General features: G+C 46.0%; 2 protein-coding genes across 6 annotated transcripts in view; one reads left to right on the top strand and one right to left on the bottom strand.

The window, feature by feature from the left end:
* RGL1 (ral guanine nucleotide dissociation stimulator like 1) overlaps window positions 1-8064 on the top strand; it is a 258991-nt gene extending 250927 nt beyond the window's left edge. For 3 of the 4 annotated variants that reach the window (XM_040446563.1, XM_040446566.1, XM_040446565.1), the window contains 2 exons: window positions 2273-2387; window positions 5583-5770. In XM_040446563.1, coding sequence (XP_040302497.1) covers window positions 2273-2387; window positions 5583-5770 — 303 coding nt within the window. Of the gene's footprint in view, window positions 1-2272; window positions 2388-5582 lie in introns of all 4 variants that reach the window. The other variant, XM_040446564.1, reaches the window with a different exon arrangement.
* Window positions 8065-15172: 7108 nt separating this feature from the next.
* Window positions 15173-24223, bottom strand: part of COLGALT2 (collagen beta(1-O)galactosyltransferase 2) — a 46488-nt gene continuing 37437 nt past the window's right edge. Inside the window, exons 9-11 of one of the 2 annotated variants that reach the window (XM_040446568.1) lie at window positions 23101-23228; window positions 19612-19818; window positions 15173-18018 (exon numbers count right to left, since the gene is read on the bottom strand). In XM_040446568.1, coding sequence (XP_040302502.1) covers window positions 17742-18018; window positions 19612-19818; window positions 23101-23228 — 612 coding nt within the window. In that variant the 3' untranslated portion in view covers window positions 15173-17741. The other variant, XM_040446567.1, reaches the window with a different exon arrangement.

Below are 24223 nucleotides of genomic sequence, written 5' to 3' on the forward strand. Positions count from 1 at the left end.
AATGGGAATAGTCCAAATGGAGATGTACTGTGAGTGTAAAATATATACCAGATTTTGAAGATTTAGTACAAAAGAAAGAAAGAATTTCTCATTAGTAATTTTTGTATGGATTATATACTGAAATCATACTTTGGATGTGAGGGATTAAATAAAATATGTTATTAAAATTAATTTCCCTTTTGAAAAACTTGTTTTAATATGTCTGCTAGATTATGTAGATCTACTGGACAGGGCTGGTTCAGTATGTCAACCAAAGGCTGCATGACTGAGCTGTTGATACTGATTGTGACCCTTCACTCCACTCAGTACATTGGATGGGACAGAGTAATAAACACTCATGGAAAGCTCTTGGCCGTATCCCATCCTCATCTGGACACACTTGGGGAAGTTTAAGGTCAAGAAAATAAGGATAGCCTGGCTCTCTCCTTAGGTAGGTTTAAAGTTGACAACTTAACCCAACGTTAATCACCTTAGCCCCACATCCGCCACTCTCCCACCCACCCCCCACCCCCCCAGTTAAAGTGGGATCCTTTCTCTTTAACTTCATGCTTCTGGTCCAGTTCGATCCAACTGTGGGAGTATTTTTTTTTTAGGCTATCAAAACACATATTTCCACTTTTAGAATTTTGTGTGCATCTATTTCTCCCTTGTAAAGGAGTATGCCGGATGTTTTGGTAATAGACAAATGAACAGGGTCTTTGTCGCTTACAAGGACCCCATTGTAATGCGTGTTGTTTATTGAATCACAAGTACCAGCTGCTGTTTCAGGACCAGAGGGAGACATCTAGGCCCTGCCATCTCTAAGTTCTCAGAGACAGTTTCCTGGAGGAAATCAGTTGTCTTCTTCTTCTTTTATTTTTTTAAATTGATTGGTTGATTGATTGACTGGCTGTCTCTCCTCTTACCTCCTGGTGAGAACAGCTTTTATTTTTAAGTAACAATAATTTGTGTGGTGTGTGTGTGTGTGTGTGTGTGTGTGTGTGTGTGCATTCTTTCTGATGTAAAGAAATCACTCAAGGGATGTTACAAAAGTCAGAGACCTCTTTTCCTCTTGCGCCAAGCACCCCGCCAATAGTTGGCTGGAGTGCAGAGATAAAGGGGAGAAAGTCAGAATTGGGGGTGAGGAGAAGCTTTACTTGGGCTTAAAAAATGGTAGATTTATTATTTTTGAACACCTAGGAGCTGATTTTTATTGAAGTCTAATTTACGTGCAATTACATACACAGATCTTAAGTGTTCAGTTCTTTGGGTTTTAATAGTTACCTGTATCTGCATAACCATCACCCCAAATCTAAATAAAGAACATTTTCCATCCCCCCACCAAAATTCCCTTGTGTCCCTTCCAATCAGTTCCCCTCCTTAACCCTAGTGAAGGTTAAGGTTCGTTATTGTTAATTTTCTAAAGCCATAGATTAGTTTTGCCTGTTTTTCAAAGAATTGTCTCCTGTACCACGTAATCTTTTGTGTCTAGTTTTTTATTTTTGCTTTTTGTTCGTTTGAGTTTTTTTTGCGCAACATGATGCTTTTGAGATTCATCCACATTGTTGCATGTGTCAGTTCTTAGTTTATAACTGCTAAGTTGTGTTCTAGCAGAAATATACTATAATCTCTCTGTCCATTCCCCTGTTCTCTCCTGTCAAGGGCGGTTCAGGTTGATTCCAGCTGGGGGCTATTATGGGTGTGAATCTGCTATGAACACTTGTGTAGAAGTCCTTTTGTAGACATAGGTTTTCATTTCTCCTGGTCAATACCTAGATTGCTGAGATCATGGAGTGATCTGGGAGATCATGTGAGATCATGTGAAATTGCTGGGTCATGGAGTCTCTTGTGCGTTTTGAAATGATCCTTGTGCAGAACTGCGGTCATTTGTAACCTCCAGGTTGTGACCTGGTGCCGTAGCAGTAGCTCAACAGGTAAGGATGATTTTAGCCCAGAACCAAAAATGCTGTGCGTTTTGCACAGTACCCTCCTTTTCCACCCTGCCCCCCACTGTAACCTCAACCAGTGTGGACGAGATAGGCAAGGAACATGTTCTGTTTTACTAAGGGAAGACACTTGACTGAGGGAGTAGGTGATGGCGAGAGTAAGTGGCCCATCATCATTTGGCTACTAAGGGTGGAGCCAGAACTAGAACCCAGGGCTTCTGGCTCCTGGTCCTGTTCTCATTCCACTGGGCCATTACTCCCAGGAAGACACAAGGCAGCAAGAATAAGAGGGTCAAGAGGGCTCTCATGAAGCCGAATACTTAGAAACCCATCCATTGTCTTTTCAGTTGACGAGCCAGGATAAAACCCCCGCCGTGATCCAGAGGGCGATGCTGAAGCACAACCTGGACTCGGACCCAGCGGAGGAGTACGAGCTGGTACAGGTCATCTCGGAGGACAAAGGTGGGCACACGTCGCTTCTCGTGGCCGGTTACCCGTGTAGAAGTCAGAGAATGAATTCGGTGGGGTTTTTTAATGGAATCAAATAGGGGTTTTTAATTGTGTGGGGAACCCTGATGTCACCTCACTTGTAGAATGAAGCATCTCAAGCTGCCCCCGCAACAACCCTGTTTTGCCTACAGTTTTGCTGTGCATTCTCATGCCCATTCTCTATAAACTTTTTTTTTTAAGTTTACTTATTTATTTTGAGAGAAAGAAGGGGGGAGGGGCAGAGAGGGGGAGAGAGAGAATTCTCACGAGACTCCATGCTGTTAGTGCGGAGCCTGACACTAGGCTTGAACTCACGAACCATGAGATTATGACCTGAGCTGAAATGTTAACAAGTGAGCCACCCAGGTGCCGCTGCATGCTCTATAAACTTTTTATCAAGCATTCTTCTTGGAAGAGGTCTCTCCTTGTGTCAGAAGGTGAGGGGCGGTGGGGCCTACTGGCCCCTTTGAGATGGTCACGCACCTCCTTTACCCAATAATGTGTGTTTAAGTTGTATATGAACCTATAATGTAGCGGTCCTTGGAATAATTTCTCATTTCAGTTAATCATGCATGGGAGGCTTATAGGTTTATCTTTCAGTTTATCTTTTAATCTTTTTTTATTAAAAAATTTTTGATGCTAGTTTAGAGAGAGAGAGAGAGTGGGGGATGGGCAGAGAGAGAGGGAGACACAGAATCTGAAGCAGGTGCCAGGCTCTGAGCGGTCAGCAAAGAGCCAGATGTGGAGCTCAAACTCATGAACCGCATGGTTGTGACCGGAGCGGGTGTTGGAACTGAGCCACCCAGGTGCCCCTCTTTCAGTTTATCTTTATTCATGATTGATGTTCAAGTAGCAAAAGCTTCTAACTCCAGAATCTGAAGGCTCTTTATCTCACACTTACTGAGGCAAAGAACTGGTGATCTGTGAAATACTTCAGTATGTCTAGGAACCCATTGTTGGCAGAAATTCCTTTTAGGAAAACTGGGGGCAAATACTTACCCTGAATGTATCTATTTGCCCGTTTGAATTGGGGTTGTATTTGTTGAGAGGAGACAACAAGCTGGTAGGTAAGTTGTCTGTACTCTGTCACATCGTAGAAACTCAGTCATAAGAAGTCTCTTTCCAAGTGTGGTTATTGACTGAAATTAACCCTATCTACTGGCAGACCCAACACTAACCAATTCACACATTTTTTTTTTAATGTTTATTTATTTTTGAGAGAGAGAGAGAGAGAGAGAGAGAGAGCATGAATGGGGGAGGGGCAGAGAGCGAGAGAGACAGAATCCCAAGACGGCTCCAGGCTCCGAGCTGTCAGCACAGATCCTGATGCGCGGCTCGATTTCAGAAACCATGGCAACGTGACCTGAACCAAAGTCGGATGCTCAACGGACTGAGCCACCAAGGTGCCCCCAGTTCACATTTGTTCCCCAAGTATAGCGAAAAGAAGAATTTTAAAAGTTGGGAATATGAGAAGGGAGCAGCTGTTCATGCTCCATTTGACCAGCAAATCCTCCAGGCTGTATCTTGGGCCCCGAGAAGAGTGGCTGAAATTAGAGTAGTACTTTTTCCTAGAGATGAAGTATATAGCCTCTGAGAAAATTCTTTTTCAATTACCTCTTGGGAGTTTTCTCAGTCGTTCAGCGGACCCCTAAGTTGTGGGGCAAACCCTTGTCAATTATATCTTTTATTGTGGTTACAGTTAAAATTCTAAGCCTACAAGGTGATCTCTTGAGTTTTACCATGTTGCCCACGAACGAAGGCTAAGGTGAGACCAGTTGGTTTGAAGAACCAGGAATCCTGGGCCCAGTTTTGTCCACCACTTGGGTGGTCTTCAGGGGGCTGCTTGACCTCCTCGGGCCTTGGTCCTTAATTAGTGAAAAGGAGGCAGTACCCTATGAATTCTTCAAATGTCACAGGACAGTTATGAGGGTAACAAGAAATATGTGCCCTAAAGTACTTGGGAGGTATGCTAAGTGATCCGTAGTTGTGAGGTGAATTATTACTGACCCGGGAATATGGGGACATTTGTGCAAAATGTACTAGAGTCACTTAGAACCTGATGGCGTCGGTCTCTCTATAAAATTTCGGTGTTTGAAGTTAACATAAGCTTGACTGCATCCATTCTGCAATCAGATGCCTCTGGTGATGGCCTCCCCAACACTATTGCCCATTTTACCTCTTTTATTCCCGTTTGTTTTTTTAGATACCCATTACCCCTGAGTGCTAAATAGTATATATCTTCTTCTAAAAATATAAATGAATTTGGGTCGCCTGGGTGGCTCAGTCGGTGAAGCATCTGACTTCCGGTCAGGTATGATCTCGCGGTTTGTGAGTTTGAGCCCCGCATCGGGCTCTGTGCTGACAGCTCAGAGCCTGGAGCCTGCTTCGGATCCTGTGTCTCCCTCTCTCTCTGCCCCTCCCTGGCTCACACTCTGTCTTTGTCTCTCTGTCTCTCAAAAATAAATAAACATTAAAAAAATTTGTTTAAATAAAAAAATAAAAATAAATAAAAATATAAATGAATTAAAGTAACTTTGCTTGATAATTTCATATGATACTTGGAATAGTCCCTGTTCAGAAATGGCAGCTGTCTGTTTGGGAATCATTGAAGTAGACAACAGTTTAAATATTTACAGATGTACTCTATCTTATATAGATGCTGTTTAGTATTCAGCTGGTTTGATTTGGGATTACTTCAAAAAATTTTTCAATATTCCAAGTAGAAGGTTCTGGAAAATGCTGTAGATTTTTTTTTTCTACCCCGTGTCATTGGATTCTCTCAGTCTCAGAAAAGTTGCATGCTGGAGTAGAAAATGGACGATGAGAGGAAGGATACCTGGGTTCTAGCCCAGTTCTGCTGTTGACTAGCTGTGATCCTGGGAGTGTCTTTCCCTTTGTTTTAATGTCTCTTCACCTTTGTTTTCTACTGCACTTTTTTCTAGCTAAAATATTCTGCATTTGAGCATTTAGTTCAATTTAAAATTGGGATTGAGGAGTGGTTGGAACTGATTTTGGGGGTGGTTGTCATTGTTTGGTTCAGTTCACATTCCAAGGACAAAGGACCAATGGTCCTTGCTTTGTGGCCAGACAAAATTTCCCCCCTGCCACTGTCAGTGCTTGGGCTGACCTACACCAGCTGACTGCCTTCTCTCTCCTTCTCTCCTTTAGAACTGGTGATCCCAGACTCAGCCAATGTCTTTTATGCCATGAACAGCCAAGTGAACTTTGACTTCATTTTACGCAAAAAGAACTCCATGGAAGAACAAGTGAAATTGCGTAGCCGGACCAGCTTGACATTGCCCAGGACAGCTAAACGGGGCTGCTGGAGCAATAGGCACAGCAAAATCACCCTCTGAAGGGAGGGACCAATGGCCCCTTGCTCGCCAAAGGCAGAGCGGGGCTGAGAACAGGCCGTGGTGATTGCAACGACCATCCAGTGTTAGAGGATCATTGGTGAAGTCCACAGCTATTTATTGAGTACCTCTGGTGTGGAAGGCACTATGACAGGCATCGTGGGGGAAATCGGAGATGAGTTTGACATGAAAAGGATGAATGTTTCACTGATTCTCTTTGACCTATTTGAGACTGAAATGCAAAATTATCCACTTTTATAAATAAATATATATGTACACATATTTGGTATGTATGTGTGTATATATATATATACATATATATATATATACATATATATATGTATATATATATATATGTATATATATATATGGGACTTAGGGATATTCTGGACTATGGAAAAATGAATTTGCACAATGGCCTGGGAAGTTGAGGTCACTTTTTACAGGGAAATAGAAAGAACTGAAAACCTAGTGTCATACCTTCCATGTAAATGGAATCAATCCTAGGAATACAGAGTGTCCTTTGTGCCAGTATTATAAGAAGTCCAAACTGTTTCTATAAGGGAGAGAATGACTTTCTCCATCAAGTGCCACCAGAAGAGATCTGCAGAGGCTGGAACTGCCACGGCTGAATGAAAGGCCACTTTGGAAAGGGTTTGGATGAGCCAGTGGCTTTTGACCTCTGCCCGCATCTGCCGCTTTTTGCGACCCCAGGGAGGGCGAGAGGAGCATCGGAGGCCCATCGGACCCACTGGTCCAGCCCCCGTGACACCTCTGGAGCCAACGCAAGCCCATTTTGGTTTCTGGCAACTGCCTCGTGTGTCCGTTCCCCCTGCTCAAGAACATATCACAATCATTACTGTACAAGTAGCCATGCTCTTTGGTAACTTACCAGCCGGAAAAGAAAGCACAAAAGGTTGGGGACTCGTTTGGACTCTTACCTGTCTCGGAATGCCACTTCTTCATTGCCATTTCTGATTGCCTTCTTTTGCATGTAACACTATATGTCTGGAGTCTTTTGCCATCTGGATTGTAGTACCTCTATATTACGTGCAATTTATTCCTCAGGTGTAGAAATTCCTACTGCGATTGACTATATTTGATCATTTTGAGCCTGTGAAAGATTTCAGAACAGCGACTGCTCTGTTAATAGCCCCTCAGAAGATGTTCCCTGCTGATAGCAGTGTCCTGTTTTACTCACTAACTTTTATAGCATTACTGTGCCTAGTCATGGGGAAAGAAATGGGGCTACGTATATGATCTGAATCATTTCTTAATGAGGTACATTCTTCCAGATGGAATCAATAACATTTTTTTTTCAGGTCCCCACACTTGCTATCACAGTGTTACTGTTAAGTGACATTTTTGTCTCTAGTAACACCATCACCCTCTCCCTTCCAAATCTGAGCTGTGCTGGGGGTTTGAACCAAAAAGCCATATGTGCGATATCAACATGTGTAAGAAGCACTTTCAGAATGTCCTTTTTAAGAAAAAATTCTCAAAATTCCAGTTTTTATTCTAAAAATAAAAAGAACAAACCCAGATATAAAGCATAGATTGTAAAATGGAGCTTTTTTTTCCCCTTTGTCCTAATCCTGTAAAGACAGCTCCCAAAGGTTATGTGAGATTTATGTTATGTAAATAGCCATATGAAATCTGCAAGAAACACCAGGGAAAGTTTAGAGATTCGTGGCAGTGGACCAAAGAATGAGCCGGGAAGGCCTCAAATTTCCCTTAGGTCTTTCGAGGAGAGCAGACTGTGCATGATAAAGAGCGCCTCGGTTTCAACCAGTCGAAAAGCACTTTGTTCTGTTTGCAAGGCTCGTCCGATTTGCGCTTCTGTGCTTGGAGGAGAGACGGCCGGGGTGCTAGACATCATGGAGACTGCAGAACATGTAGCCTCAGCCTGAATTTCTGGGTTCGAAGGTCACAAAATACAGAACTGTTGGCCTAGTTTAGGGTGCGGCTGTGAAGACATACGTGTTGTGCCGTGTGCTCGCCCTATGTATTGTACTGTATATGTAGAGTCTAGATTTATATACTGCAATGTAAAAATATATATATATATATTTTTTTCCTTTTTTAAAGACGATGGAAACTCCAAGTAGATAAAACATAGCCTCATTTATTTAATGCCACTTGAAATGTCTTAAATTTGTTTCCCGGTGGATAGCCGGGTGATGCTTTCAGCTGCTCGCATGCTTGTCTTTCTACAGCTCCATCATCTGTTTACCTTTTGGTTAAACTAATAAACTGGTTTGGGACTTGGCTGGCATGTGCTGCCAGACCCAAAGGGACTGTATTTGGTTCATCAGGTGGGTTCTGGGTCCTAGATGTGTCCGTAGGCTTGTTGGAAGCCCCCTCTGGCTCGGTTGGAGGGAGCCGAGGGGAAGCCGGTGGCAGAGGTAGAAGGGGATCCTCTCCACTGGTGAGTGTCACGAGCGTTTGGGGGAGGGAGTGACATCCTCAGGAAGCTGCAGTCAGATATGATGCCTTGCCAGATTGCGACTCTTAAGAGTCATGTGGTGGGGGACACTTTAAAAAAAAACACCTCGGGGCACCTGGGTGGTTCAGTCGGTTAAGCGTCCGACTTCGGCTCAGGTCATGATCTCACGGTCCGTGAGTTCGAGCCCCGCGTCGGGCTCTGTGCTGACAGCTCAGAGCCTGGAGCCTGTTTTGGATTCTGTGTCTCCCTCTCTCTGCCCCTCCCCCGTTCATGTTCTGTCTCTCTCTCTGTCTCTCTCTCTGTCTCAAAAATAAATAAACGTTAAAAAAAAAAAATTAAAAAAAAAAAACCCACCTCAACTTAGAGTTAGGATCCAAGGTAGTACTTTGCCGCCTTTCTGAGTGTCTTTCCTAGGCCGCAGTTGCTCCCAGCTGAATAATTCTTAAAACCCCATCCACGGTGCCCTGGAAGCCCGGGAGGGTCTCTATGGAGGGAGGAAGGAAGGTTTTCCCACAAGGCCATCAGAACCAGGCCAGCTTCACTCGACAGATGCACATTATGGTCATTTCATCCTGTTTCCAAAAGTTTCCGCTGGATTCTTAAATAGATCCAAATTATCAAATTTTCTGGTGCTTGTGGGATTTTGGAGAGAGCCAACCAGGTGTTTTACTTTATTTATCTTTAATTTTCTTTAATGTTCATTTTTGAGAGTGAGACAGAGTGGGGGCGGGGCAGAGAGAGAGGGAAATACAGAGTCTGAAGCAGGGTTCAGGCTCCGAGCTGCCAGCACAGAGCCCGACGCGGGGCTCGAACTCACGAACCGCGAGATCATCACCCGAGCTGAAGTTGGACACTTAACTGACTGAGCCACCCAGGCGCCCCAGTTTTAATAACTGATAATATGAGGTGGGACAGGAAGAAGAAAAGGGATTTCTGTCTCTGGCACTAGGTCACTGTTTTTTCAAGATCATTCTAGAAAACTGATTCCCTCATTCTACCTCTGTCTAGAAGCTGGGCTTGGTTACTTTCTGCCTGAAGGAATAGTGTCTTAAAACTCCCTTCTTCGGAGACTTTCCAAATTCATCATGCAGCACGAGACCATAAGGAGGCATACGGTGTCGCTTCATGCCCCGACACCAGTGGTATCAAGAAGGTTCGCTGAGGCTGATCCTCTTTTTCTACAGATGCTGCTGCAGTGGCACTGATTACGACAAGTATCCCTAGGTCCACTGTGAGAAGTCCTTTCCCTCAGGTTTTGCATTGTTATTTCCCCTAGAACCTCTCTTAGCAGGAAATACCTCTGGAAGGGATGTTTTGGGCTCGATTCGGCGAGGCTGAAGTAACAAACCACGAAATCTCAGTAGCTTAAGGCAGTTTTATTTTCCATTACGTCATGGTATAATGCGAATCAGGCAGCTCTCCTTAGGGGCTTTCCCCTAACAGTGGCTCCGGGACCCAGCTTCCATCTTGCCAGCCCTGCCACCTCAAGTCACAGTGATGGTGGAGACAACTCACACTGTTCCTAACTGACCCGACCGAGGTGACCGTGCTGCGTCCATCCACAGTCCGTTGGTCAGCCCGTGGCCCTGATCTGAATGCAGGGAGAGGGGGAAATGTGGGAGAACACCTGGCGGACTTGGTGGGCATGAACCATCTCTGCCACAAAGGAGTTGTGTTCTTAGCAGGGTGCACGGATTTGTTCTTCTTTCCACAGTCAACAAACAAGTCTGTGTCTGGAACACATGGCGGTGAGGACTTGAGATGGGGCTGGACAGAGCAAAGGAAGGCTTGATGAAAGAGAGGTGCTCAAAGGAGAAAATACCAGAGGGTAATTTAATTTTGTCTAGAACTGGACTGAACAAAATTAATAGTTAGCTTTTAGCATGCAGGGGCCACCAATTTATATGCTTCTCGTTGTGGTCCCCACTTCGACTAAGCCAGGAGCTACTTTACAGATGTAGTTGTAGGTCCAGGTAAAAGAAAAATCCAGAAAATGTGAAGTGTTTACACACAAACTGTGAGATGAAACAGAAGCCAGGCAAATTCAATTATTTTAGACTCAGATTTTGCAAACAAGTATTTGGTGTGATTGCTCAGCATCCCTACCCAGAAGACTGTGGAAACACTTATCCAACACGCTGAGGAATCCAGGGTATTTAACATTTCCTTAAGAGTTGAAAGGCATCTTACAGATGTAGTCAGTCCCCTCCGATTACAGATACAGGGGCTGAGGCCCAGGGCAGTCACGTCAGTGGCCCAAAGATAGGGGCAAAGCTTTGAGTTGTCAGAGCCCCACTATGTGTGTGTCACACTGGGCTGGGCGCTGGATCCAGGAGGCTCTCCTGACATATTCCACAGCCTTACAGAGCTGAAGGCAATGCCTGGGGTCTGTTAGCTCCATCCCCAGCCTTCTGATGAAGAGAATTCACATGAGCTCTCGTGGGTAAGTGGGTGTCTGGTTGTTTCCTTAAAGTCTCCAGGGACCGTCCTGTTGCTGGTCAGAACACTGCTACCTACCTTCCTGGGCATTATTCCATCTCACAGATGAGGAAGCAAGGCCAAAAGGATCAGGATTACTTTGTGAGTTAGATCCCAGCCAGGATTTGAATCCTGGGGGTTGGGGTGGGTGCAAGGGAAGGGTCTCCTGCAAAAAGCACCAACTGGGTGAGGAGTGGATGTGACCAGGGCTTGGATGCCGTCCAAGAGCGCTAGAACCGGGCGTAGCCTCTAGTAAGCCAGTTAACAGGACCCAAGTACTTTATTTTAGGCTTCTCTGAAGCAATCATTTTTATTCCCGCCATTATTTAATCCCAAAGTAACAGTTTGTGCTACAGTCTCAATTTCTTGCATAAAGGGCACTAGTAAATCAAAATTTTTTAAAAAATGAATGATTTAAATTTTATGGATTGCTACGGTCATTAAAAAGAAATCAAGGCATCGTTTTCAAAATGGGAGAAGCATTCTAAATGAGACCGTTGTTAGCTCGCCACCAGACTATTTGTGATCCTTGTTTATACCATATCTACCCTACAAGCCTCCAGCAAAATGTCATCAAGGAATCGGTTTGATCAGCTAATGATGTATGAGATTTCGAAGCTGGGAAGTAAACATGGGTTAGTGCTGCAAGCTTCAGTGTATATTGGGCTGTGTGTGTGTGTGTGTGTGTGTGAGAGAGAGAGAGAGAGAGAGACGGAAACATTAGATATGAGCAAGAAAAGAGAGAGACAGACTTCCACCAGGAACTTTGCATGGAGCTGGAAAGAGTGGGTCCCAGGCCACTCACTACCTTTCTTAGGCAAGTCACTTAATTTAGCTGTTGCCCCATGTGAAAGCAGGGGTTGGTAATAGGTCCTAATCTTGAGGTTCACACAGTATTAAATCACCCCGCATGCACAGAGAAAGCACTCTTCACTGAGTCACAGACTCTGAGTTAGCTGTGGTATTGGTGGGAAGCTTCTGGCCTGAGGGAGTCACCTCTTCCCAGAAGCCCTCCATGCTTCCCCCCCCCCCATGGGCACCCTGGGAAAACCTCGCTGGCCTGCCCTGGGGACAGGCTGACTCAGGCTGGAGGGCTGCCAGGGCTCCATGGCCGCAGCCCAGGAGTTCACGGAGGCGGGTGGACCCTGCAGCCATCACCCCAGCCCCCAGGCCGGCCGCAGGCTGCTCAGCCGGCGGGCTTCTGCGGGCGCACCCGGCTGCTGTGAAGTGACCCTGACTCAGTGGAGGGTCCCTCCCAGCGAACAGAGTGGCCACCACACAGAGCCGGTGGAGATTCCCATGAGGGCCCTGACTGGATTCCCTGAGGTCAGCGGACAGTTTTCTTTCTTTTTTTATTTTCTTTTTTTATTTTTTTTAACGTTTTATTTATTTTTGAGACAGGGAGAGACAGAGCATGAACAGGGGAGGGTCAGAGAGAGGGAGACACAGAATCCGAAACAGGCTCCAGGCTCTGAGCTGTCAGCACAGAGCCCGATGCGGGACTCGAACCCACGGACCGCGAGATCATGACCAGAGCCGAAGTCGGCCGCTTAACCGACTGAGCCACCCAGGCGCCCCAGCGGACAGTTTTCTTACCAGAAGTCCCGCTCCCTGCTCCTCAATCCTCCCTCCTCTGTGCTCACTCTGGGCAAGGGGCTCTCTGTGCCTCCGGCCCTGGTCAGGGGCCATTTTGATACACTAGTGGAGGTGCTGCTGTCCCACGGGCACTGGGGGGCGGCCGGCATCCCACCTGTTCCTCAGCAGGCCCTGCCGCCAGGCAACATGGCGGCCACTCAGCCCAGGTGCTGCCACCCTGGCTCTCAGCCTCCCCTGTAGGGTTTTCCCCTCTGGGTCCCTCCCTTCTTTTTCTGGCAGGTTCCCCAGCCCCACTTTCCCTGCTGCAGGGCCTGCATTTGTCTCTTATCCCTCTGTCCTTGCACTTCCTTGCCTGGGCTGTGTGTGCTGTGCCCTGGAAGCCACACCTCTTCTCTCCAGTCAAATCCCCTGTCCCCTCACACTCCCCGTGTGGTGTCCTCCCTGGGCCCAGCCTGAACAATAATATCTCCTTCAAGTCTTTTCAGTCAGTGTGGGAGGTTTTCAAAGCAGCCACACCATCAGCATTTAGACATCTCAGTTCCAGAAGTTGGGGGCGGGGGATGGGGGGGATGGGGGGGGTTGGGGGAATCTCTAAACCACCAATTCTGTTTTGGGAGAGGACACTTTGTCATTATTTTCTAAGCTCTTCTGAGGACCAGAGGGAGAGAGAGAGAGTGAGAGAGCACTGTCCACTATGTTCTGAAAGTCAAGTTAGCCCATGAGCAAGAGCTCAGATGTCTGTCCAGCCTCCCCTGGAAGGAGAAACACCGGAGGAGCCCCCTCTGAACTCACGGGGGCTGCGAAGCTGGCGCTCTACATGCCCTGGGACGTGAGATTTTATTAAAACGCCCGTTCCAGAGGCATTCGTGCTGAGGAAACTACAGGGAGGGACATAAAAATAAACCCAGCAAATTAAAAATAAAGACAAACCGATACTCAGAGGCGATTCTTCACTCTTTCCACCCTTTTTGAGGGCAGATGGGAGGATGGCTTTGGGCTGGGGCAGCTCAGCTGATGTCACCCAAGTGGCCTGAGCAAAGATCACTCCAAGTATTAATACATCTATGGGTGGAAGCAAAAACACAGGCCATTTTAGGTTGGGTAAATTCACACAGCAGAAGGAAATGGTTCTCCTGCCCAGCAGCATATTTTAATATGGAGCACCTTGCCTTGGAATCCCACTTGGTGTTTAATAATTCTGTCAAATTCTTCCTGCATGTTCAACCTAAACTCTTCACGCTGTGATTCAAGCCACGTCCTCTTGTCCTGTGCTCGTGATAAGAGGAGGCACCATTTTCTTGTAATCTACTATAACGCAATGCGCTAAAGCCACCATCATTTTCTCTCTTTTCCAACCAGGCCAGAAGGACGCAGTGGCCACCACAAGTCCAGTCCGACTCTTCATCCTTGTCTCCTTGCCACTGGTCGACTCAAGGCTGCCATCAGCCTGCTCACCTGCCAAACCCTCTCCACCTGGCCCTCCCCCCCCAGCCACATTTAATCAGAATGTCCTGCGGGAGGAACGTTCTCTCTGAAATAATAAACCTCACCACAGAACATAAAACATGGGCATAATGATTATTTCCCAGGCTTCTTATTTTTCATTTCCTATGTCACTGTGACGTGGTACCTTCTTATCGAATGACCAGCCTCATTTTAATTCTCACTTTGTCGTTATTTAACTCCTCGGTGAATGGATTTCTTGTCACCAATGGATATGACTTCTGGATTATCTCTCTCCCACTCTGTTTACTTGGAGAGAACGTCTCAAAAGGACATTGTAGACGTCTCTTGGGAAGACTCACATTTACTTTACACTTTATTTCACCAAAAGGGAAAAGACCCACAAGTTTGTAACTGAATGGGAACTTCTCTTTAGACACCAACGTTTTACTGCAAACTTTTGCATTGCTGTCAGTAACCACACCTAGAATTCCCCCAGAAACAATGGCCTCTGCATTCACGACGTATGATAACCGGGGAGGGAGGGCCGCTGATTTACCTTGCCATCGTGATCAGGTCTCAATCTTGTCTCCCGTCACCAACCCCAATACATCCCCATCCTCCATCACTCCCCAGCAGACTTCTTCCCAGCTGCACACCTTCCCAGTGCCTAGAAAGCATTGAAACCAGTGCCTAGAAGCCATGTACCACACCCAACCTTCCTCCCTGTACAAATGCCCATTCAGGCCCCCAAAGCCAACACGACTGTCACCTCCCCAGCCATCTTCCCAGCAAAACTGCCCCAACAGCCTTCCTTGGCAGAACTGGGCTGAGGTCCTACAGCCCATTTCTTTCCTGTCACTGAAATAAAGCCTTCCTGCTTCCCTGGCTGCTCCACTGGACTGCGGACCTCCCAGCAGTAGGGATCCTTCCTCGTCCTCTGAGATTCCCAGCACAGGGCCTGAAACAAGGCAGTGCTCATACCTGGTTTGGGGGAAGCTTGATCTGAAATTCAAGGGGTCAGAGATACCAGCATGGATTCTCTTTCTCTTTCTTTCTTTTCTTCCTTTCCTTTCTCTTTCTTTCTTTCTTTCTTTCTTGCCCTGGGATAAAGTTCTTTGGCCTTAAACCAGCCAGTATCTTCGATGAATGGTTAGACTGACCTATAGAACAAAAATATAAGATGGACCCTCCCTTACCACTCTCCCACTGGGGACGCCTGTCTTTCTGTAGCCTAGAAATATTTTCTGCTTGCCCACCTCTACCCAGGAGTCTAAAACAACTCCCACTGGACAGGAAGGTCAGTGACCACGTTTGCCATGGGGGCGAGCAGCAGCACTGGCTATCTCCGGCCTCCAATATCCTTGGTCCAGGGCAAACCTGGAAGTTCCAGCAGCGTTGGCCATTGGTCAGGGTTGGTGGAATGAGTGAACAATCATAGCGTTGAGCTATTTTTTTTTTTTTTAATTTTTCACAAAGAGCTCTAGAAGGCAAGTAGTTTATCATCTCCCCTCCTTGAAACGACACAGCATGATAGACAGTGTAGGATACTGGGATGCCGGCTCTTTCTTCTCTTCCAGAGTTCCTGCAGCAGGCCCCAGGGAACCCAAAGCAAGGCCCACACCATGTGTCCTCTGCAAATTGTAGGTGCTCAGTCCACACTCAGCAGCACCAGCACTGCTGGAGTCAGGGTCGTCTATCCAGGAGATCCTGCCTGGGCTTCCAAGATCCAGGGGGAGATCCACATGGGGGAATCCAGACAGGGTTTAACTTATAGAGACAAAGAACAGGTGCCATGGCCGGAGGCAAAGGTCTGTGACTGCAAAGGTCAAATATCTTGACGTAAAACTAGGGTGGAGGCAGGAATAATGAGGTCAAGGAGCCCCTGAATTGCTGAAGAGGTGACTTTTTAAAAACAAATGGCAGGGGCGGGGTTGCAGATCACAATGTTCACAACAAAAGAGCGCTGCTTGGGATCCCAGACCTGAGCAGGCAGAAGCAATGTCTGGGCTAACAGAGCCAGAACTTTATTCACAGTAGAACAGTCCTAATCTAAAATTCTAGAACTTAAGACCAATGTCTTTTAAGAATGAGAATCCATAAACCCATCAGACCAGCTGACAGTAAAAGGGAAAAAAAATGTTCTCTATTAAAACAAAACCACACAAAAGTCAACTCAATCTTTCTCCACTCCCAATATCCCTCCCACCCTATTAAAAAATATATATCATTAAAGCCAGGCACACTTGCACACACTCAAATATGCAAACAAAATGCAAAATACCCAAGGGAACCTTAGGGATCACCTAAGGGTTTTTCACTAGCTCCCCAGATGCTCCTTCTGTTTTTCTAGGGAAAAAAAAAAAAGAGAGTCAGGCTCTGACGGGTATGTCAAAGCAGTAAAGATAGAAGTCAGCTGAGATCGCCTTCCTCAGTCTCCTTGCTTACTATCAGTGTGGAAGAATACGGGCAGTAAGTCAAGAAGGAAGGCTGAGGCTGGTGTTCTTTGGCAGACAAGCTACCTCGTTCTGCAATCTGGGGGCCCTCTCCAGGAAGCACTAGGCTTGGTTCACGCAGCAGCCCTGCCCATGGGCTCTGCTCCAAAGCATGAAGCTCAGGAAGGGGGGTGTGGGGAGGGTATTTCTGGAGGCAAAGTTTCACTGCTTGCGGGGGGGAAAATGCAAACCTGAGGCAAACCATCATGAGAATCTGAGGAACACAGATTGTGGAGTTGGCAGGGAAGATGTAGCCCAACACTGCACTTTAGAGAAAATCAGTCTGTGAAGAGAGCAGAGAGGTCATCTGCCCAGGATGCTGACTACGAGAGCCTCCCTCATGGTTGGCCTAAATCAGTTGCTCAGTCCACTGTTTCTGACCAAGGTCTGTCATCTGAAACGGAGAAGCATTTGTTTCCGGGTGATGAGACTCTCCCACTCAACAGGCCTCCCTTGAAAACGCCAGGCTGGGAAATGCAGGAGAACCAGATCGCACACTCACTGCTCCCTAGGGTGCTCTGAGAGCTTGAAAAATCTGTTTCTCTGCCTTATCCTACACACATTTCCCCCACATTTTGTAGAATAAATAACTCAAAATAGAAAAACTCAGGCAAGGACAGTTGCTGGCCTGAAAATGTGCTCTGCCTTTTAACAGTGACTCATAAAACACTCACAATTCATTCCCAGGCTCGGGGGCGGAGGGGAGAGTGTGACGTGCCGTGGCAGCACAGGGACCCTGGGGACAGAAGTTAGACACCAGCCCTAACCCCTTATATATTAAATTTATCTTCATAAATAGAGCATCCTAACTCAAGTGACCACAATAGAAAAGGCCAAAGTCTGAGTTCTTGTTTTCTCAAATATCTACACAAACTTTCAAATATCTAACAAACTATACCCACATGGCAAAATCTCTGTATGAGAGCTTCAACTGCCATGATAGTCAAGGCCAAGTTCAGACAGACCCAAATGCCCACCCATCCCTACTGGGTAATGAGATGAACAGCTGACTTTGGCTTATGACAGAATTCCTTTAAACCAAAGCCCAATAACTTTGATTTTAAATTATTTGATCCCCCTCCCCAACTATATACACAAGTTCTCAAGGTCATACCTATGATATAAAATGGGCCCACAAGACCAACAGGTGTGGTCAGGTGGCTTGGCTACCTTGCCCACCCACTTACTGATGTGATTACTTTTCTCTTGGATGAGTCTCTGGGCCATACTGTTGATCCTTAATGTAGGAAGCAGTATCATCTGGATAATAAGCTGAAGGGCTCGGTGTCTACACTGAAGTTCATCTCGATGGTTGCCATAAAGCCTATCTTCTAGCCATCCTAGGAAATTTGGGTTAAGTTTCCCTATTATCCTCCCCTGTCAAGAATATATTAACTTTGCTCAATTACATCAGACCACTTTGGTTAGATGACTGTGGCCACTAACAGAAACTGGAGCAAACAGATGAATAGCCCGTTAGAAAAAAACCAAGGGTGGTGAATCCCCCATGGAGCCCTCAGAGCTCGTCCCTCGAAGGCATGGCATCCAAGGAGGTTGGCGATGGCAGGGCCTCTGTGTTCTTGGCATTGCGGTGGATGTGGCCTTGCTTCCGGGACTTCCAGGAATGTGTCCTGTCCCAGTCCGTGGCCACTGTCTCATTGTCCCAGATGGTCGAGGTCTCCGTGTCACTCAGGTAGCCTGGCTGGCCCGTGTAGTGTGTGGGGTAGATGAGCAAGGGTTCTGCCGAGAAGGCTTTCAAGTCCCTGGATTCATAGTACTCCTTGTACTCAGCTCTGCAAACAACAGGAGTAGGGGTGTGTGAGGGGGTAGGACACTTAGAGAACTGGGGGAAAGAGCATAGGGGCCTTGCTGCTTATCTCTTAAAGTGTCATGGATGCCTTTGATTGTTTTTAAAATTGTGTCTTTTGTGGAAAAGTTTAGTCTACAAACACAATAAAAGTTTCTTTAAACGATTTCAGATGACCTAGACAAACACACAAAGAGAAACTTCAGTCAAGGTATTTCTGTTGTCTTTGGATGAACTCGTTTAAAAGATGGATTTCAGGTCTTGCTGTAAAAGCTAAGAGCTAAGCTCTGTTGGACCACAGTGATAGATAAATGTGATTACTGTGTGGCAAATGTCCTGTTCCTGAATTAATAAATTAGCTGAGATCTGAATAAATTAGCTGAGATCTGGTGGGATGAGTGAAACAGTGTCGGTTTGCAGGCATGCCAACTTGGCTTTGCAGCCCAGCTCCCTGTGAGTGTCAAGTGTTGGAGGACTTGGCCTTCTCTCCCCGCCCCCCCCCCCCCCCCCCGCCCCCGCTCCAGGGCTCCTGTGCAGATATGAGGGGACATCTGCTTAGGTCCTAAATCAGTCCATGTACCATAGGTGTTAGTTTTTGTTCCGTTAACAGGGATGATGGTTGACCTCCATATTCCTGCTAGGATGTAGGTATAAGGTCAGTTGCATCAAAGAGGGTGAGGGGCTCCATCTTTACTGAGTACAGGAGACCGAATGAGCAAGACACGGGACAGGAATTCTTAACCACTAAAATGAAGCCCATCTAGTAAGGAGATCACCCAGCAACTGAGAGAAGGAGCTGAGGCTGGAACCTGGTCTCCTGCTCCATTAATGAATTTAGGAATCACTGATTGAGCAGCTATTATGTGTAGAGTTTGGACGAGGTTCTGAGGACCCAGAGATGTGAGACTGTCCCTGTTTCAATGGGCTCACAGGTTATTGGGGAGACTGGACAGGTGAACCACCAATCTCCATGCCCTTTGATAAACACTAGGTCAGCGTAAGCTTCTGTGCTGTGGGAACCGTGAACATCACACTGCCTTCTTCCACAGACGCCCTGCTCAGGGGCTACCTCCACCCTCCCTGAGCCTCTAACTCATCTCTATGATTGTGGGTCTCACAATACATCATGAGGACTGTTCGTGAGTCTGAATTCCCAACCAGACCGTGAGTTCTGCAAGGAGAAGGGTGCCTGCCTGGCCAACAAGTACATACGATAGACTGAGAAATGAACTGACGACCTTGAGGTGCTTAGGAAGATGACCTTCACCTTCAGGTGTATGAGTTTAAGGAAATAAGAAGATCAAAAACAAGGAGAGGACCGAGCATATTATTTCCGGTGAAACTACACACCGGGTATGACAGTGGACCCCTATGCAAAACTCACCGTTTCCACCTCATCTTTTCTATCTGTAAAAGGGGATAATCACTCAAGTCAGCCCCCCTGGGTCATGATGAGAGAAAGATCATTTAGGAAAGCAGTACATCTTTAGAAAACGTCATGCACTATTGAGAAGCTGAGTAGCAGAATACGTGAGAGGGCTGCGCCCAAGGGACGGGCAGGCAGTGCAGGGAGACTCACACGGGATGCTTGTTGTACATGATCGGCAGGAACTCATCTACCGGCAGCATCTTCCCAAAAGGATCAGCTCCGACGAGCTTCTGGGCTCCTTCCAGAGAGATGACATAGCCCAGCGTCCAATAGGAGTAGTCAGCTTCGACCAGATTTCCCACGTTGGGCACTGCTTTCTCTGGCTCTTTCACCTGCATCCTCTTTCTACCAATATAACTAAAAGGAAGTAGAAGGAGGAGAAAATCCCAGTTTGAATATTAGACATCCATAAGAACGGGGCACAGGTTTACAGATACTTTTGAAAGCTTGGACCAGCTGTGTCTTATATTAAATGGATCATGCCACAAAGTGCATCCCATCACCAACCGTGACTGTCACCTGCCATGAATGAGGCCGTTTTCCTGGCTCCGTTTATCAACATCCCAACTGCTCTTGTCTAGCGCTGTGTTCCAGCCTGGCTGGAGCTGTAGAGAGACTACGAGATCTCACAGATCACTTCCCAAAGAGGGTTTGGGACTTCCAGCTGTGTTTACAGAGGTTGGAAATGGACAAAAAAGGCCAGATGTGGGAATCCTGAGTTTTTTTTGTTTTCGAGTCCCCAGAGTTTCAGCCTTCGATATTTTTCGGACAGCTCTCCAGATGCTAGCGGTAAACACAGGACAGAAGAGGCTGTGGGAAAGAAACAGTCTACAGTAAAAGACCTGGGAACCAGAGTGGCCCCGAATGGGTCCTTCCCGGGGAGAACGAATAAGAAAGCCTGCCTGGCTTCCTCCTCACACACACCTAGCTCTGCCCTCACTTTGTTCTGAGAAAAGCATCCAGGCAGGTCCTGTCCTCTTCAAACAACTTCTGCAACACAAGATATACCCTTAGCCATTCCGACTTTCCCGTTGTCTACTCACAGATCTGTGATCCGTGACTTTTGTCTGGAATCGGTTTGTTTTCCACTTGGCTGGGGCAAGTTCAGGAGGTGCCTGCTTCCTGCCTTGAGGTAAAGCCGACTTCCTCTATTTTGCCTTTAACCCATCTCTTTCATCGTGTAAAGGATTCCTCTTATCCAAACATCCGGGGGTTTGTAGAGGGAGCCTATGTCCACCTCAGTTCTTCTCAGGACATCAAACACCATATCTTTTCAGCCACTGTCCCCTCAGACTAAAGAGTCTAAATTTCTCTCATGTACCATCAAATGGAAGAGAAAGTCCCTCTGAGCACTTGAGATATGACCCGAGGGACAGTCTCTACTCAACTGATTCATTTTACGTAGTTTAAGTTGAGATTTTAAAATAAAATTGAAGATGTGTAAAATATTTTTTCCCTTTAACAAAATCGTTTCAGTAGGACAAGAAGGTGTTTATTGTAGCAGTTGAAAACTTAGCATCTAGATTCAGATGTTTTGTAAGCATAAAATACACCCTGGATAGGGGCGCCTGGGTGGCGTAGTCGGTTAAGCGTCCGACTTCAGCCAGGTCACGATCTCGCGGTCTGGGAGTTCGAGCCCCGTGTCGGGCTCTGGGCGGATGGCTCAGAGCCTGGAGCCTGTTTCCGATTCTGTGTCTCCCTCTCTCTCTGCCCCTCCCCCGTTCGTGCTCTGTCTCTCTCTGTCCCAAAAATAAATAAACGTTGAAAAAAAAAATTAAAAAAAAATACACCCTGGATATTAAGGATGGTAGAAAGAACAATGTAGACTATCTCATTAATAGTTTAAATACCGATTACATATTACAGTAATAATATTTAGAGATGTTGGGTTAAATAAAATGTATTATTAATTTCACTTAATGTCTTTTTACCATTTGAATGGGATCACTAGGAAATTTTAAATCATGTATGTGGCTCAGGTTATATTACTGTTGGACAGCACTGCCTAGATCATTCCAATGGGTTAGTTTACTCTTCCCATTTCCTATTTCCTTTTTCTGGAGAAATATCACATAGCAGCCGTGGACAGCTTATCAGATTTCATGTTTTGAGTTTCAGTAAAGTTTGTACCTGACATATTCATTTTAGAAAGAAATAGGTAAAAATATTGAAACCACCGCCATTTTTAATAGTATATAACTGATATAAATGGAATATTTTGACTTGATCAGTCTGTGAAATTTAGAAAAGGTTTTTGTTTCTGTATCCCTATCATTTCCCGTATCCATATCCTTAGCCAACCACTCCACTTTCTTGGATCTGTTGGTACTTGGTCCCAAGAAATATACCAGCTAAACTACAAGTGGACAAGGACATGTGCCCGTCATGAGCCTTGGACTCTCCAGGTTGAGTCCTCTGATTCTGAGGCTTAAGTGAAAGTCGCCTTTGCGCAGGTCATGTGAGTATAAAATGGCTTCCAGGCTCCATGCCTATGAGGCGTAGTCACAGGCTGCAGAGCTATAGACTCAGAAAGGCTGAGGCGTGAGGACTTCTGGAGGATTACAGGAACAAACAAGGATCCTAAGGGACAGTGCAGAATCTAATCACATGGCTGACATCTGACAGGGAGCCAGTCTCTTTTTATTACCCAGTACTGATTTCTGGGTCTATTCCCCCATGGATTAGTTCAGCCATCACTAGGTTTCTTTTGGGCTCAGAATGGTATGTTTCCTGAGAGGACAAGTATTCCAGCTGGGCCCATAGTTAAGTTTCCCTCTGAGGATGGGAGGAGTAAGGACAGCTTGCCTGTTGCCACTCCAAATGAACAGGCTTTGATTTGATGAAATTGCCTTTGACACACAGCTGGGAAGCCAACGTAATGCTTGGGAATGTTCTGCTTCGTTAGAGAGAAGTAAAAAGTATCATCTGGTTTAAAAAAGAAAATGAAGGGAGAGGGAGAGACACAGAGAGAAGGGGGAGAGAGAGGGAGACAGGGAAATAGAGGAGAGAGAGAGAGAGAGAGAGAGAGAAAGAGAGAGACTTAATTCCCAAAGGCAGCTACCAAAGCATTGACTACATGTCAACTCAGAACCAGCATTACCCTGGTAAGCTGGTTTTCCTACGGCAGCCTCTGACCCTCCATCAAACCCAGCTCAGTGCTCTTACTGTCTGCACTGCACACTGCCCTTCCCAAGAGAGGCACACTTAGGCTGACCTGCAGCCCCCATACTGTCAGAGGCTACAGAGGAAACCTGCTCTCAAGTGTGACACAGGACTCCTGCCCTTGAATGAATGCCTCGTCCTCTCTTTTCACACGTCTCCGTGCATCTGTTGCCTCACTGGTGGGATTTCTGCCGTGCTCCCATGTGAGCACTCAATCTGAAGACCCCTGACCTGCAGGCAGTCTCCAGGTCTCGCAAACCGTCTTCCATAGTTTCTTTCTCAGCCTGTAGAGTATGTAGATGCAGAAACCAGGGTCTGTTCTCCACTCCTTGTTTCTGGGAACATTTATGGAGAGAAAACCAGGAAAGTGGAAAGCTGTGCTGTATCTCCTATCAACTGGGGAGGTGGGGCCCGCCGCCCCCCTGGAAAGGACTGTGTCCTCTCAGTGCTCTAGGATAAGCTTGTCTTGTCACTCACATCAGTTCCCAGTCCAGCTGAGCCTGGTCGATGTCATCCATCAGCTTCATCAGCTTCTTCTTAAACTGATGTTCAAAGCGCACGTCATCCTCAATAACAAGAGTCTTTTCCAGCTCGCGGTCAATTACCTGTAAAGGCCATCAGTGGGAAGATACCCTATGAGAAGTCCAATATCTATTTTTTATTAGGTAAATACATATTAAAAAGTCAAGAATATAGTAGCACAGTAGGTAATAGCTCATAACTGGAATCTAAGCAAATGCCATCCGATAGCTGAATGGTTACATAAACGGGGTGTTTACTTACAACAATGAGAATGTATGATATACAATTAAACGCAATGTTACAGATGAATCTCACAAATGAAAGGATACTGCAAGGATATACCTCAATACCCTATGTAGTTCCATGCATATAAACAAAACTACAAAAGCAGACAAAACTATTCTATGCTATTAGAAGTCAAATGGTGATTATCCCTGGGGACTGTTCCCTTGAAGGAAATACAGAGAGGGTGCTTCTGGGGAGCTGGCAACCTGTTTCTTGATCTGGGTACCAGTTAGCATGGCTGTATTGTTGTTCGGTTTGTGAAATTTCATTGGCCTGTATTTTACGCTCTATATAATTTTATACATATCTATTACATTTCACTTAAATTTTAAAGAAAAAAAAAGATAGCATAGACTGGGTTATTCAAAGAGAGAAGGCATTCAGAGGCCCTTCCTTTAGGGACTTTCTCTTTTCTTGTGGGAACTGACCCTTAATCAAGACCCCACACACCAATCCTTCCCTCCATCAATGTCTGTTCTCTAAGCCATGGTTTCAAGTCCTGGCTTTGCCACTTCTTGTGAAGATATTTAATATCTTTAAGTATTTAGTTATTTTCTCTTGGGTAAAATGGGTCCAGGCCTCTTGATCCACTTCATATGATTTCTGTGTGACTCCTCGTATGAGATCATCTAATAAACAATGGCATGCTGGATACGTACAATACCAGGCATTCCTACTAAGGGTAAGGATGCATCAATAGAAGCGTAGCCTCCTGAAAAATGGCATCTTCCCCTGTCATCATCCCAGTGGCAATAAGGCTACCCTTGCCTGTTTGTTGCTGGCCTATGTCAGA

Source organism: Herpailurus yagouaroundi, unplaced genomic scaffold, assembly GCF_014898765.1.
Source record: "Herpailurus yagouaroundi ecotype Mexico unplaced genomic scaffold, PumYag 195, whole genome shotgun sequence".
NCBI lineage: Eukaryota > Metazoa > Chordata > Mammalia > Carnivora > Felidae > Herpailurus > Herpailurus yagouaroundi.